The sequence below is a fragment of the Tinamus guttatus genome, unplaced genomic scaffold (assembly GCF_059628265.1).
Source record: "Tinamus guttatus ecotype Peru unplaced genomic scaffold, ASM5962826v1 Tinamus_guttatus_pri_ptg000150l, whole genome shotgun sequence".
NCBI classification, from domain to species: Eukaryota; Metazoa; Chordata; class Aves; order Tinamiformes; family Tinamidae; genus Tinamus; species Tinamus guttatus.
In genome coordinates this window covers 13129379-13145448 of record NW_028288684.1, presented here as the reverse complement: position 1 = coordinate 13145448, position 16070 = coordinate 13129379, and the positions used below count along the sequence as shown (strand labels likewise).

Below are 16070 nucleotides of genomic sequence, written 5' to 3'. Positions count from 1 at the left end.
CTTGGGCAGATTTCGAACAACAGCTGTACTATGAAGAAATCTTCAAAAATTTCAAATTGATGTATTCCAAGGTATTGAAAACAACCCTTTAAAGAAAGACAAAGAAAGAGAAAGAAGGAGGGAGGAAGCGAGAGAGGGAGGGAGGAAGGGAGGATAGAAATCTACTGTAGATGTTAGACTAGTGGAACGATATAGGTTGGAATGGACATCGAGGTTGCTCAGGTCTTCGTCCGTTTGAGTCTTGAACATATCCAATGATGGGCATCTCACAACATCTCTGGGCAACTTGTTCCAGTATTTGATCACCCTATCAGAACAAATAGCTCAGAAAGATTTTCCAGTCTTCGTCCTTGGAGGTTTCCAAGACTGGACAAAGCCCAGAACATCTGGTCTGATCTCTCATAGCTGATCCTGCTTTCAGCAGTAGGTTGGGCTAACACTTGCTGAGGTCCAGAATTATTCTACAAATAAGATGATTTTCAAATCACAGTATTAATACACTTCTTTATATCTGTCCATAAAACATTTTTCCCTCTGCCATTTAAAATATTCAGGGGCCTTTGTTATCTACATGATCACTGGTTAGCATACAAATGAAAAATGTCAAGTTTAATGTTGCTTTTAAACGGTCCTTGAAATTGTTCCTTTCCTGGAATGTGCACTGGTATAATACATTTTTCCCATCAAATTATTAAGTTTTATATCTTACTGCCATTCTGTCTAGTTTGAAGGGTTTAAGAATGCATATATCTTATTCATGATACCTCTCCTGACACTTTACTATCTTTTTTGGTTAGCTCTAAATGTCATTTACACGTTAGACTTACAGGATGTAACAAGGCAAGGCCTTTGAACACAGTTCAGTGTTCTAGTGGTGCATCATCTGGAAATTGTCCTACTAAGTAAAATATCTTGATGGTGTTATTTTTTCCTGATCTTTCTCAAACATTCTAAGTAGAACATGGTCCTCTATATTTTTCTTCTCTGATGAATCATTTCTTGTAAGGGTTAAAAAAACAGACCCCTGAATTTGTGCTGTGTGAAACTATGATGTCTGGTGTCTTTATTCTCTTTCATTTGTCTTCTTTTGACTATTTTAGCTATTAGGAGATATCACAGTGAGTTTGGCTCAAACAGAGGACAGCCTTCATCATCATACAAAGCTATAGAAAGACCTCAAATTTATTTGATTCATTACGGTTTTAGGATTAAAAAAAAAATCTTATTAAGTCATATTTGTTGAAGTAAATAGCAGTAAAGCCAAGAGGAGACTTTTCAGATGCCTTAGGATCACTTTCTTTACAGCCTGTTCTGTGCAGGATTTTTTGTTACTCATTGCCTCCAGTAGAATTTTAGGGAAGAATCAAAGAGAATGCACTCTAAAATTAGTCTAAAGTAATTGCTGTGGTAACTGTGCCACTTTAAAAGATTATTATTTTCAATGTTTAGTATTCCACTGAAAATTTAGTTTTGAACCTTTGTCTTTATAGATCCAAATGTACTTTAGCAGTAGTATGGTACTATAAAAATGCAGAAAAGACTTTTTGCTAAGTTATCTCCCAGTTGGAAAGGGGGAAACCATTCTCCATTCATGTCAGTATGATAGCTTGATAGTTTCTCTTCAAATGAAGTTCTAATTTACAGTTAAAAGCAAATTTGTTTCCATTTTTCTTTTGTAGTATCAGCAGTTGTACACTACTATAGTTTAGTCACTGGTATTTAAATTATTTCTATGAATTCCCAGGGAATAGGTGCCTTGTCAACAAGTGATACATGATCTTTCCATAACATGATTAGGTAATACTAATGTTTTTTAAAAAAGCTCTAGTCAGTTCTGTTGCAAAGAAAACACTGTATTTTCATTAATCTTTTTCCTACTTTAGTGTAACTTATCACATTACAGAAACTTATTGAAAATTCTGGTTATAGTTAAAACATCTCCTTGTTTAACATGCATAGACTAACTTGGAAAAACCATATTGTTTTCAGCTGTTAAGTAAATTCTGCCAAATTCCTGATACAACTGTTTCTTTGTTTCCAGATTGCAATGGGCCAAGGCCAAGCTGACCTAGCCATTCAAACGTTAAAGGAATGTGCGCGCAATGGCGAATGGCTGTGTTTAAAGAACCTGCATCTTGTTATATCTTGGCTTCCTGTATTGGAAAAGGTGAGGATAACTAGACAATGTGTTAGAAACACAGAACTGAAAGATTAATCTGCAATATTTCTGAAGCATTCAGTCATTTCAATGCTGGTGTATTAAAATTCCAACAGTGGAAAAATGAGATGCTAAACAAAAGCTTTGAAGGTTTTTAATCTTGAAGAATATTAAATTCTTCAATCTGAAATCAGCTTCTTCTTTAATGTGAACAGAAGTTTCTTATTTCTGGAGAACACACTACTGAAGGTGTTAAAATTTTTACTAGATTTAATATAGACTAACATTTGCTGATGTTTGACTCAGCATGTCTTCTTGCATGTTTCTCCTGCCTTACATTAGAAGTGTGAGTCCTTGTAATTCCTATGTTTAAAAGTCCTCTTTAGAGATATCTGCCTATATATAATCCAGTTTCATCCAGGAGCTTCACTTTAGTTCTCACGTGTAGGTTAAAGCTTCATAGCTTACGACTAACTTCTCTTAGCTGTCTTCTAGCCAAACATGATAACTGCAGGACACCCTGCAGCTGATTTTGCTTGAACTAGCATATTGTATTTTTTCTTAAATATCCTGTGCCAAGACTGTGGATCCTTTACATATCTTAGGGCATATCCCTCAACATTCCTATAGACAAACTGATGAAATACAGACTTAGCAGTATCTCAGTGAAGTGGATTGAAACCTGAGCTGCTGGGCTCAGAGGATTGTGATCAGTGACATGAAGTCCAGCTATGGGCCCTTCAATTTTGGCTCCTGGGACACACATCTAATGACCCACAGTCCAACTCTTTTAAGATCTTTCATCCTGTATTTATGAGGGAGCTGCTATATGTTTTTATGCTCTGAATTCAGAATTGGGAAGGAGGGTTGCAAATGTTTTGATGCAACAAGGATGAACTTTGAACTTGAACATAAGGCATGTATGTGTGTAAAGACATCACATCTTGAACTATATTTTTTGTGAACCTTGTATTTGTAGCTGTATTTGTAAAGTAACCTTGTATTTGTAAAGTGGTTTTACCCAGGCACGACTTTTTAAGTTAGCAGTTTGCAAATAACATCTCTTCAATAGGAACTGAATACACTACAGCCACAACCAAACTTTCGCCTTTGGCTTACTGCAGAAGTCCATCCAAAATTTACTCCAATTTTGCTTCAATCAAGCCTGAAAATAACTTACGAAGTAAGATCCATTTGGAGAGCTTTCACTGCATGGAAACTGTATATATGCATAGTGAATTATACCTCTAGTTAGAATGAAGTTCAGATAATTTGGACTGCTTGTATAATAGATTTTGTCTTATTTGTTAGTTAAAAGTAGAACAAAAATGCTATGAATTTATCTTGAAAGGTTTTTAGTAGTTGAACGTAGTTGTTCAATTGTTGTAAGATTATTTTTATAATTTTGTTGATTAATTTTATAATTTTGTTTTACTTATAGTAAACTCATGCGAACATTAACATTTTTCAAATGAAAGGAAAATATTCTTATAAATATTAATGTGATTTAAATCTCTTTAAAATTTATCTCTGCCTTTTCTACAAATCATTTGAAAATGGCTGGGTATCTAATCAATCATTTTTACTTTTTAGTATGTAATCTTTGTTATTACCTATTCTTTACCTGTGGTTATTTCTACTGGCCGTATCTACCAGCAATAAATCAGGAAAATGACATTTTATCATATACATCTACTGCATCTCTCTGCCAGCTACAGAGTACACCGAGGCCACAGGTCGCTTTAGCTCTGATCACAGAAATGAGAGCAAAGCTTGTAAAAGATATAAAACCAGGAGAGAAGCATATGTGTGGAGGAAAAAAAATAAAAAAGGACTTATTTTTAAATGCACATATTTGGATAGAGTAGTATTCTACATTAAATACTTTTAATGTAGTTATGTCTTCCTAACAGTTGGTTTTGAATGTAATTTCCTTCAGCATCTTCACATTATTTTTGCTATGGATCATTTTGTTGTTAGGCCATTTATTGTTCAGGTGATTTCATGTTTGCCAGATTTGATAGATTCAAGAATTAAATACTAGTTGTCATTTAAGAGTTATAATTTAAGAAAACAGTAAATGAAAATATAAAATGATAAGCACGAAACAAACTGTTTTTCCTTCCAATGCAGGCACCTCCAGGTCTAAAAAAGAATCTCTTGCGAACCTATGAATCTTGGATGCCAGAGCAAATTAATAGAAAGGGAAATTTGTGTCGAGCCCATTCTCTCTTTTGCTTAGCATGGTTTCATGCTGTATGTCAAGAAAGAAGAAATTATATTCCTCAGGTAACTTTTTGTTTGCTAACATTTTACAAAATTTTCTTTATTTCTTAGCTTTTACACTTGGAAGTGTTTTGTGTTTGTGTGTGGTCATGTTCAGAGATGAGAAAGACTTGGATGCTCCCGTTACCTGCTTTCGTTATTGTCTCTGAACTCACAGTAAAATGAGATCTTCATAGCCTGAATTCTTGGCCCTTGTAAAGTGCCTGCTGCCTGGCACTGCAGGTATTATGTGATTTGTGTCCTAAGTGATCCTGGTGGAGGATCTTTTCCCATGGAAAAGATTCTGTGGATTTTTCCTGCTTGAGACAGGAAAAAAGTAAATCTCCTCTCTAGGAGGCAAGGTAGTAACTGGTTTCTAAACACTTTGGAAACATGCGTGGTTGAATTGTTGCAAGTAACAATTATGCCTTCTGAATAGTGGAAGCTGTACAAAAGAGGAGACATTTGGAGAAAGATCCAGCAAGACTGTCTTCTCTCTGGATGCAAATCCTCTTGAAGGAAAAGGAATAACAGGGGAATATGTTCATTTATATAAGGATTATAGCGGATTTCCAACACTATACATTTTTTCTCCCTCAGCTAAATTTTTGTTTAAAGCTTAAATACTTTCTTGCTGTGGGCATTTAATCTAACAGAAATAAAAAAGCATTCTATGGCTTGTTTGTTTTTATTTAGATTAGCGATGAAAATAACCTGCCTTCTGTTGGGTTTGATCTGACAGAGACTGGAACTTTTGAGCTTTAGCTTCTTTTTAGTTTATGAGTTGTAGAATCATCTGCCCCTTTCAGTAACATTCAGCAAAGAGTCTGACTTTGAAGGGGTGGAAACATTTCAAGTGCTGATTGGACACATGACCTGTGTTTTGGCTGTCTTCAAGTTCATATTCATTTGCCATCAGGTTTCCAAGTGATTTATGTCACTTGAGATAAGGATATTTCTTTCTCCTGTAACTGTATGTCCCATCTGCAGATTGGCACAATGCTTATTTTATGTTTTGCGTAAGGTTATTGGTTCTTACCATTGCTGGACAAATTAATGACACTGAGAAACTCTTCTATTTTATAAATGAATTTCAAATTGATCTTCAGGATGACTGGCAGCTGGCACATTGCTTGATTGTGATATTCTAACCAGTTGCAGACTTGACCTGGCAGTCAGCATTCCTGCTGTAAGAATAGAAATGATTGCTTTTCTCATTGTAATTTCTTTCTGTCAGTGTAAAAGTGACATGAAATAAGGAGGGTAAGTCTAAAATCCAAATAAAACTAAAATAAAAAAGAGCCATCAGAAACAAAATAATAATTAAATGAGTGATCTAATCACAACTGTCAGGAAATTTTAGCTAGCATAAAGTGTGTTAAGGAAGAAAAGAACCTTAAGTTCTTCATACTTAATTGTTTCTAATTTGTATAGCTGTGTAGAATTAAATGCATTGGTAGAGATATTTCTATGGCAGTACCTCAACTGAATGTTTCTAAAGATGCACTTTAGAGGAGAAAAAGTGTCTCTTCTTTCACTCAGTGCTGTATTATACATTATTGAGTAACCACATAATATTTTCATTGCGCTTCATGATTGTAATTTTGTAATTTTTTTTTGTTATTACTTCTTTTCAAATTCTAGGGTTGGACCAAATTCTACGAATTTTCTTTATCTGATCTCCGCGCAGGCTTCGACATTATTGATAGACTCTTTGAGGGTAAGTAGTTTTTTAAGAAAAGCTTAACTGATCATCATCACTTAACTCTTCTAAATGTCTTTCCCTTAATTTTTTATAATATTGAATACTTTCTCACTTATTTCTATAACTTGGTTATTTTATATGATCTCCTTGTTTGGACTAGGTCTATTCTTCAAGACTTCTGTTACATTTCTGAGAATTCTGAAACACAGAAACTATTAGTTTTATCAATTAAAAACATTTACAAATTAAGTGAAGCTTGTGCAACTTATATTAATTGGTAGTAGAGAAGAAAAACAATTAGAAATAAATTATTGGGTGTATTTGTATTTTTGTATTTCACAGAATTTGTATTTCAGAATAAATGTGGTGACAAAAAGAAATGTTAATAATGAAATGTTAAAATATAAATTTACAGATTCCAAAGACTTTCAATGGGAATTTGTGCATGGCTTGTTTGAAAATGCAATTTATGGAGGTCGTATAGATAACTACTTTGATATGAGGGTTCTTCGATCGTATTTGGAGCAGCTTTTCAATACAAGAATCATTGGCAGCTCAAATGGTAGAGGCAAGAAGATGACTAGATTCCCATATTCCATCTCTTTACCGAATTCCTGCAGTGTTTTGGTAGGTGTACCTCACTTATTATCTAATAGAGAAAATGATACAAGTTATTTTCCAGAAGCATTATATCCACAAGCAAAGAGGTGTATCCAGAGGTGTAGTGCAAATGACACCTCCATTTCTTTGAGAATTCTTTTGTGTGGAACAATAACACCTCTGTTGTCAGAATTGTTCTGCCAGATTGTTCCATCAGTGTCTTTATTTTATGGAATATGATAGAATTATGAAGAAAAGCAATACGAAGAAGCTATGAAGAACTGAATAAAATAACTTGAATCTGTTTTGACATCATTACATTTTTAGTAATTTAGTATATTAACCTAGTAGCACTCTTGTACAGCACACTGAATATTTTTTATCTTCTAGATGAAATGGGGAAATTTAAATATAACCGCATATTTGTAAAATACATTAACAATCTGGCATAATTTGCTGATATGTTGTAGATGTTCCATGACATTATTTTTGGAGATAAATATCTATTCCGATTATCCTTTAATATTCAAGAATGTAAATGAGAGTTCACCTGAGTCTGAAGAGCTGATTCTCTCTATTCTTTTACTTATTATTATTCTTATTAGTACTACTACTAGTAGCATCATTATCATTACTCTTACTATTATTGTTGTAAACATTCATTTGTATTTTGATGTAGTATTCTTATTGACTTATCTTCTCCTGTGGTGTGAAACTATGACAGTTAAATAAATTACTGTCATTTTTCTATCTGGATTCTGGCTTTCTACGCTTGAGATTTGTTTATTTGTTTGTTTTAAATATGTTATTTAAGTATATTATAGACTTGTTTTATGTAGAAGAGCTGAGCTAGTATCATAAAAAGGGAAGTAAACGAGCCAGATTTGTCTATTCATGTAGATAATATGGTCAAATAGATGGACTTTTCTTCTTTTCTGCAGTGCTTTAATCTCTCACTATTTCTAATAGTTTTATGATTATTACTGTAAAAGTTCCATACATTTATGTGCCTTAAATATTTTTCTGTTAGTAGTTTTAATGAGTAGAACACTAGTAATAAAACTAAATTTGATTGCTTAAGTCAATTGGCATAATATATCTTTCCAAATAGTGTTTCCTCAGTGTTCAGTGATCTGCTCTGTTTCCTCAGAACTGAGGTTCATGTCCAAGTACATCAGGTACACTTGGGACCTGATCTTGAAAACACTCAATAAGATTACTCACAATAATAAATCAGAGCACAAGCGTGAATATGTTCAGGATCAAGGACCAAGTACACATGGTATAATGCATTAGGGTGCAAGCAGAATTTCAAATGTTTTTGTCATGAGAGCCACAGTAAGAGATTTCCAAGACCATTAGTCTACTCGACTCTACAAGACTTCCTTCAATTATGTTACTCTCTCCTTCTAATGTAGGATTATCGCAATATTATTGAAAGCCTTCCAGAAGATGACAAACCCGAATTTTTTGGCCTGCCTGCTAATATTGCTCGTTCATCACAACGTATGATCAGTTCCCAGGTAAGGTAATATTTTGCACTGATCTCTGAAACTTTTGTCTAGAGACGTCACATACTCATTCAACAATATGGATTTACATAGCAAAGTCAGACTAAACAGAGATTTTTTAAAAAATGTTGACTTCTATCTATAGAACCATTTTTTATTTGTAATAACCATTACAATTTCGGAGTGTGAATAAACTACAGAAATTTCTGATAGAAGTTAGAGTTAGTTTAATTAACAGCAAGATATTCATATTTAAATTAAATTGTTAATAAATTTATACATTGTTTTACTGTGTTCGCATACTTGATTTTCTGTAGTTCACATTACCAGCAATTCCAAGAGATAAAGTATGCTTGCCACTCTGTTGATTTTCAGTTAGTTCAGCATAGTTTGTGCTAATCACAATTGCTTTTTCAATCTGCATTTAAAACTCCTTTTTCCATGGCAGTGCTTGTGGGTGGTTAGCTTTTCTTTCGATATTTAAAAGATGGCTTCTAGCACAGAGGTCCTATCAAATGAAGAATGAGATGAGAAAACTACAGGCAGTGTGTAACAGCCAGATTCAGGTCTTACACAGCTGATTCTCTCTTTGAAGATGGAAACTTGGAGGACCAGAAATATCTTCACTAAGGCAGGCATGAAAATAGTCCACTTCCAACAGTGAATGGTGCAAGACAAAATGCTCTGACTGAACTACTATTTCATTCACACTAAAGTTATTTTGCAGCAGTGTTATAGAGAAGGTAAATAAACACATAGACTCCAGAGGAAGAAAAGGAAGAATGTCTCTCTTGTAGTTTAACCCTAAAAGTTTACTCCTGTATCTGTTTATAGTTTTGTGTGTACTAGCAAAAATGGACGTAACAAGTCCATTCCAGGTTTCTGGATTCCACTTGTCTTAGTCATTTTTCAGGACTACATAGATAAGCTTATAAGGAAACATCTTTTCACACAGAATCATCTGATTCCTTACCAGCAGTATCTTCAGGTATCAGGATTTCTCAGGGCAACCACATTCATTTCATCAATATTCTGACTAGTGTTTTTCCTTTGATATTTTAAGTCTGTTAGTATCATCTCTTTGAAATGTCAGTTTGTCTTGACTTGAATTGTCAGTATATTCTCTGAATCAAGAATTAACAGCTCTTTCAGGAGAGAAATTGTAATTATAAATGTGATTCAGATCTTTAGATTTAGGTATTTCATTGCTGTTACATTTCAAGTACCTCTGAAATGTTTTTCAAAATGCATGTGCCTTGGTCGTCATGTAGCCCATGAAGACCGAAGCATTTGAAGACTTTATCTACTTAAGTCCAGACACCTAATTTTACTGCATATGCTGTACCTCCGGAGGTGTTCAAAAAGAGTTATCTGTCTCCATGATACAGATTTACACGTGATACAACTTACACACTTACTTTAAGAGAACTGCTTTGTTGTACACCAGAAAATTCAGGAGAAAATTAAGTGCCTAGTTAAGAAAGAGGGGTTGTTGTTACAAGGACTCCTCATTCCTTCCTAGTAGAAAGGAAAGTCTCTTTTGTACTTTACTAAAAGGATTGTCTTTGCTTCTGTTGAATTCTAAACAATGGTTTCAAATGCAATACAGATGTATATTAAGAATCGAAGTAGTTTACATCTTCTTATACTAGTGATAGGGTTTTCAGACATTGAAACTGTCTGGTCTGGTGTTAAAAGCTATGTGTTTTGGAATTGGTTAAAAAAGACATTTATTAGACTATTCCTGAAGAAATCATAGGAGCTGCCAAAATATCTCTTTTCCATATGGAAAGATCTTGCACTTTAACCTGAAATAGTGGGCAAGGCAGAGATTGTTACCTTTGTTATACATGTAATGCGTTTTTTTTATAGTCTATTTTCTTTACCTTACCTTTAAAAGCAATATGTATGACAATTAAAATATCTGAATGACAAGGTTTTTCTGTTATCTTCTTATCAGTGAAATTACTCTATATCAGCTTGATTCACTGTCCTCCTTTTTCTTTATGCTCTCTCATACTTTCTGTCGTAGGAGTGAGGAAGAGGCTGAGATTCAGAACAGAACATATCCAGTAATTTTCTATTTTGTAGACACTTCCTTCAGTTTCCCATTTTGGGGGTTGTTATATTAGAGAGCAGACAATATTTTATTTGACTTTTAATTTTTAAATTTCTGTTACATATTTAATGAATTGAGTTGAATATGAATTCATAGTATTCATATTTTTTTTTTTTTTAGTTTTGGGGATTCCTGCAGAAAGTAATATACACTTTTGTACCTTTAATACTTATTTTGAATATAGAATCTATGCAATGGTAAGGAGCATGAACTCAGGAAATATATCGAAGTATCTTTCTTTGTTTCCAGCTAGCTCTAGCCAAGATCATTTTTAACATTATTATTAAAAATAGTAAGAATAAAATAACAAAAATGAGTTAAGATGATTATATTCACTTATATATATAATAATAATTTAGGAATTGAATAATATCCATCTATGTAAGTAGATTGCTGGTTCTGCTTACATTCTTAATCTAAATTTTATTATCAGAATAGTTCTTACAGCTTCTGCTCACTGAACATAAAAATTTTAGTTTGGTCTGCAAACTCAAAACCAATAGTTTGGCAGAGGAAAGATGGGCAACACTTCTTTGTGCTTACCTTTTGTGGAAACTAAACACTTTTGAAGTATTCTTAATTTCTTCCACTCATCAAAATTTCTATTTAGAAATGAGGAATTTAAAAAAGACTTGTTCTCACTAAAGATGAGCATATGTGAGTGTATGTCTACTTACATGTGTTATTATAATAAAAAGTAATTGATCCTCAATCAAAATAAAGTGCCAGAGTTTTGGGGATCTTTGTTTAAAAAATTGGTATTAAATATCTCACTTATTGCTGGAGCAGCAAGATAGGACAGCTGGCTATATCATAGTCATGAGTTTTCTGCTGTCATGTGACTGCAGTGTAGTTCAGATCTGATTATATGTTTAGTATGTGAGAATTAAGTTGTTGTAGTACTTCAGGAATACGTGATGATGAGAGATTTGTCACATTTCTCTGGGTCACATGTACCCCAACTTGGGCGAATGACCTATTACACTGGATACAAGAAAAATCTGCCTGCTTCTAATGCTGTTTTTGGACCTAGTTAAGGATACAACCATCAGATTCTCTGGTACAGCTATTCTTATTCCCCTTGGGGGAACCGGCGAATATCAATATCTCTTCTGGGAGAGAGAGCCTCATCCTGCCACTTGCATTGCTTCTTCAAGCATCTTTTTAAAGTTGCCACCAGCTCACTCAATCACCATGTCACTAGCACCTGAAAGATCAAATTTAACACCCTTTTTGTCTACTGTTTCACTGAGTCTGTGGAAAATATATGGTATATTCTCTTAGGCTTATAATTTATGTCTACTATCCCATATAATCTCCCACTGGCTGGACATTTTCCTTTTTCGGGCTGCATTTTTTTTTACTAACGTCTTCCTTATGCAAGGAGACACAGAATGGTACAATGTCCCCACTAAGCTCATGGTTAAAGGAAGCAGGAATTCTTTTAAAATATACATACTTTGAAATCATATCACTGAAGCAATGGAGACCTTTTATTAGGTCTCAGAGATTTAAAATAATCATTTAGATATATATTGACTTGAAGTATATTATATTCAATGATGTTTTGTCATTTCAAAATCTTTAAAATAAGTATCAAAGAGATGATATTGTGATTTGTTCACCTAAACCTATAGTGATGCAATTGTTTTATAAGAAATTTAATTTCATTTCATGAAATTGTTTCACTGTACAGCATTTACATCAACAGAAATGTAGATCTTAGATTTTTGTGAATATCTTTTCATTCATGTATTTGTTTTTCATTCATTTGTGTAGCTGCAGCATGACGTTTCTGTGCTGCAGCAGAGATTTGCTGAAGCACAGTGCAGCATTTTGCAGTCATGCAGAGATCTATTCTGTAACCTACTGCATTGCTAATACTGGTATAAGCCCAAAGCATAGCATGAAAAGAAACATTTTTTTTCCCAATAAACACACCAAAAATTGCTTCATATTCTGTTCATAGCTTCTTCTTTTTTTTTTTCCACCACTTCTTCAGTTCCCCTTTAAGTGCTAAATACCACTAGATGAATTATCTTGATACGGTAATTACTAATTGAATCATTAGAAATTATATTCTAAGATGCTATTTAGGGCAACTCAGAGAGTATTAATACTGCCTGCGTACTGAATACTGCTAGGATTTTTTTTTTAAAGAATATATTTAATTTGAAAAGATGTGATCTTTTCAGTAACCAGACTTACATTTTTTCCTGCATAACTGTTGGATGTAGGAAGAGTTTGTTAAATTTTTACAGGCCCAATTTCTAGAGTTCACTGTGTCTTTGCTCCTTCCGCACCTACAACATACATCCTTGACATAATCTCCCTTAAATTGAATATGCTCGTGAATAATCTCACGTCTCTTATGTTTCTCTGAAAATAGTGCAGTAAAAATATAGCTGACAGTGCAGCTGCAGGAAGTAGCTTGTCCTGCCTGATTTACAGCAGGCAGAGTTGTTCTGTATAGCTGCAACCTGAGTTTCCCCACGCTGAACAAGCTTCCTTACCACTTAGTTACAGTCATGCTATTTACTTCTGATCTGATAAATATTGTATTCTCGGCTGCATATTGGTCTGTATTCGGGTGGTTTAATCTCACAGCCTAACCAATAACCTAGTGATTAGAGCAGTCTACTGGAGTGAGCGTGGAGGTTTACTTTAGAGTTTTGATGAGAAGAGCTAGATCTCTCTGTAATCACTTTCTTGCAGAGTGGACTCTAGACTCTGGTATACAGAACAGTCTCTTATTCTTGGAACCATATTTCTATTTTTCATGTATACATATGAACCTGTCTCAACCTTTATTATATTTTTAATAGAAAATAATATATATTGTGTCTTAATCAAAACAACATATGTGAAAAATAGAGTTTTTCCAGACTGAAATATATCTTTATGCATTCTTACACCTTGGACAAGCAGTAACAGTTATCTTGTTCCATGCAGGACTTAGCTTACCTGTAACTAATGAATTATTGATAGTTACCACCCTAGAAGAGGAAATGAAAATATAAAGCCTGGGGCATTTCTTAGAGAGTGTAACATTTGACAGCATTCTGCTAGTGTTGTGCTATTCCATCAAATCTTGTTGAGTGACTACGCCTGTCAATGACTACAGAGAGTTACGAGTAGCTATGTGCGATCGGCCAACTGATAAACATAAATGTTTTCCAATAATCTAGAAAAGCATTTTGTGAAGAAGCCTGTTTGCTCAGTAAGTGTCAGGAGAATCAAGACATTTCAAGTATGACTGCCAATAGAAATCAATACGGCTTACAGTTCACTTAATGCTAACTTTTGTGTAGAATATTACATGTGATAATTTTAATGATACTTCTGCATCACACATTTAGCTTTATTTTTGGACATGTTTACTTTCATAATGCTTCACAGAAATAATTTAGACTTGGTCATATGAGATAGATAAGTCTCAGTGGGGTTGAAACATAGGTTTTTGTTTATGTTTTCCTGGAATTGATTCTTCTGTGTCTACCAACCCAAGAATGACAAGGGGAAAGCAAATCAGTGGCCTGGCAGTTCACTTTTTAGGATCTCTGGAGGAGTTTGTACATGCATAATTAAAGTTGTGGCTTTCAAAATTTCTTCAAAATGCTTAAGTTCTTAAGTGCTTAGCATTTTATAAATGTAAAACAATCTTCGATGACTCCCTGCACAGCAGACATACGTCTGACCATCCTTTGTATTAGCATTCTCTTTTTCTTATAATTCCATAAAATAAGGCAAAAAATGTGACCAAGATCAGTTGGAAACTAAATTAGCACCAAATTATTACTAATTATTAATTAGTACCAAAACATCTAAAATTAGTAACACCTGGCATAGGAAAAATTCACTATTAAAGACAGATAAAGAGATAAAATGATTTAGAAGTACAAATTGCAAAGAACAAGAACTGATTTTTAAACTTTATTCTTTATTTATTTATTTATTGGAATGGAACCATGTTGTTTTTCTAGCATATGTCTGACTGAGTACCAAGTCATGCAAATATATTATTTCTTCTGGTCATTTGAAGGGTTCATCCTCTTCCTATTCTTTTTGAGGCATTTTACCAGAAACAAGCACCTCTTATTGACTTTCCCTAACCTATAACTCTCAACTAACCTGTCATCCGTTCTGTAGCAAAGCTCTTGAAGTACATATAATGTACTTAAATGTGTGCAGAAGTGACCTGTTTTTGTATGTTATATGTATGTTCATATATTCATATCATGATATTTTGTACTTATGAATGGCAGCTGAATTATCTGAAAACTTACAGTTGTTCTAGCACAAACTCAACATACAGGAAAAGTATCCTGTTATATCAGATTGACTGAAGCAAATTACAATACACGAATAGCATTTTACAATAGCTAACAAAAATATGTTGCCTAATTATAGACTCTGCAAAAATTGTGTAAGCACAGAGTCCTTACATTGATTGCTTTCATATAGATGTGATAGTGTAAAGAGAAACAATTTCTTTTACAAAATCCATTACAAGCCAAAAGGAATGGCTCATCATACCTTCAGGACAGCATTTAAAATAATTACTGGTGCTTAACTATTCTGCTTGTGCTTGAGAGTTAGACATTTGTATCAAAAACTCTATTATCTTTTGTTATAGCCACTTTTTCATTCTGTGACTATTAATTTTTGAGTCAAAATGAATAGCAGGTGAATAACAATGTAGCAATATAGTAAGGCAAGCAAGGTGTTAGCCAGGGTGAAGAAATTTCAAGTGTAGCTTGCCCATTAAAGGTAATTGCAATAACCTCATCAATATCAGTAAAACATAATTTTATTCTTCGGTTCTTTTCCTAGGTTTGTTCTGACCTGCTCTTGCATTCATCAGGTCACTGATTCTTTAACTTTTCATAGAATCATGGAATCATAGAATGCGTAGGGTTGGAAGGGACCTCTAGAGGTCATCTAGTCCAACCCCCCTGCACACGCAGGGTCACCTAAAGCATGTGGCACAGGGTGGCATCCAAGCGGGTTTTGAAGATCTCCAGAGAAGGAGACTCCACAACCTCTCTTGGTAGCCTGTGCCAGTGCTCTGTCACCCTCACTGTTAAAAAATTTTTCCTTAAGTTCCTGTGGAACTTTTGGTGCCTCAGTTTGCAGCCATTTCCTCTAGTTCTGTCAGTGGCCACCACTGAAAAGAGACCAGCAACATCCTCTGCACTCCCTCCCTTGAGGTACTTATATACACTGATCAGCTCCCCTCTCAGCCTTCTCTTCTCCAGGCTGAACAGGCCCAGCTCCCTCAGTCTCTCCTCATCGGGCAGATGTTCCAGGCCCCTGATCATCCCTGTAGCCCTGTGCTGGACTCTCTCCAGCAGCTCCACATCCCTCTTGTACTGTGGGGCCCAGAACTGGACACAATACTCCAGATGTGGCCTCACCAGGGCTGAGTAGAGGGGCAGGATCACCTCCCTCGACCTGCTGGAGACGCTCTTCTTAATGCACCCCAGGATCCCATTGGCCTTCTTGGCCACGAGGGCACACTGCTGCCTCATGGTCAACTTGTCGTCCACCATGACACCCAGGTCCTTCTCTGCAGAGCTGCTCTCCACAAGCTCGGTCCCCAGCCTGTACTGGTGTCTGGGGTTATTCCTCCCCAGGTGCAGGACCTTGCACTTGGCCTTGTTGAATTGCATGAGGTTTTTCACCGCCCAGTTGTCCAGTCTGTCCAGGTCC

At 34.8% G+C, this 16070-nt stretch overlaps 1 protein-coding gene across 1 annotated transcript in view; it reads left to right on the top strand.

The window, feature by feature from the left end:
• Window positions 1–16070, top strand: part of DYNC2H1 (dynein cytoplasmic 2 heavy chain 1) — a 134256-nt gene that overhangs the window by 73409 nt on the left and 44777 nt on the right. Inside the window, 6 exon segments of the mRNA XM_088522367.1 lie at window positions 2042–2167; window positions 3231–3341; window positions 4292–4447; window positions 6068–6143; window positions 6544–6755; window positions 8147–8251. Coding sequence (XP_088378493.1) covers window positions 2042–2167; window positions 3231–3341; window positions 4292–4447; window positions 6068–6143; window positions 6544–6755; window positions 8147–8251 — 786 coding nt within the window.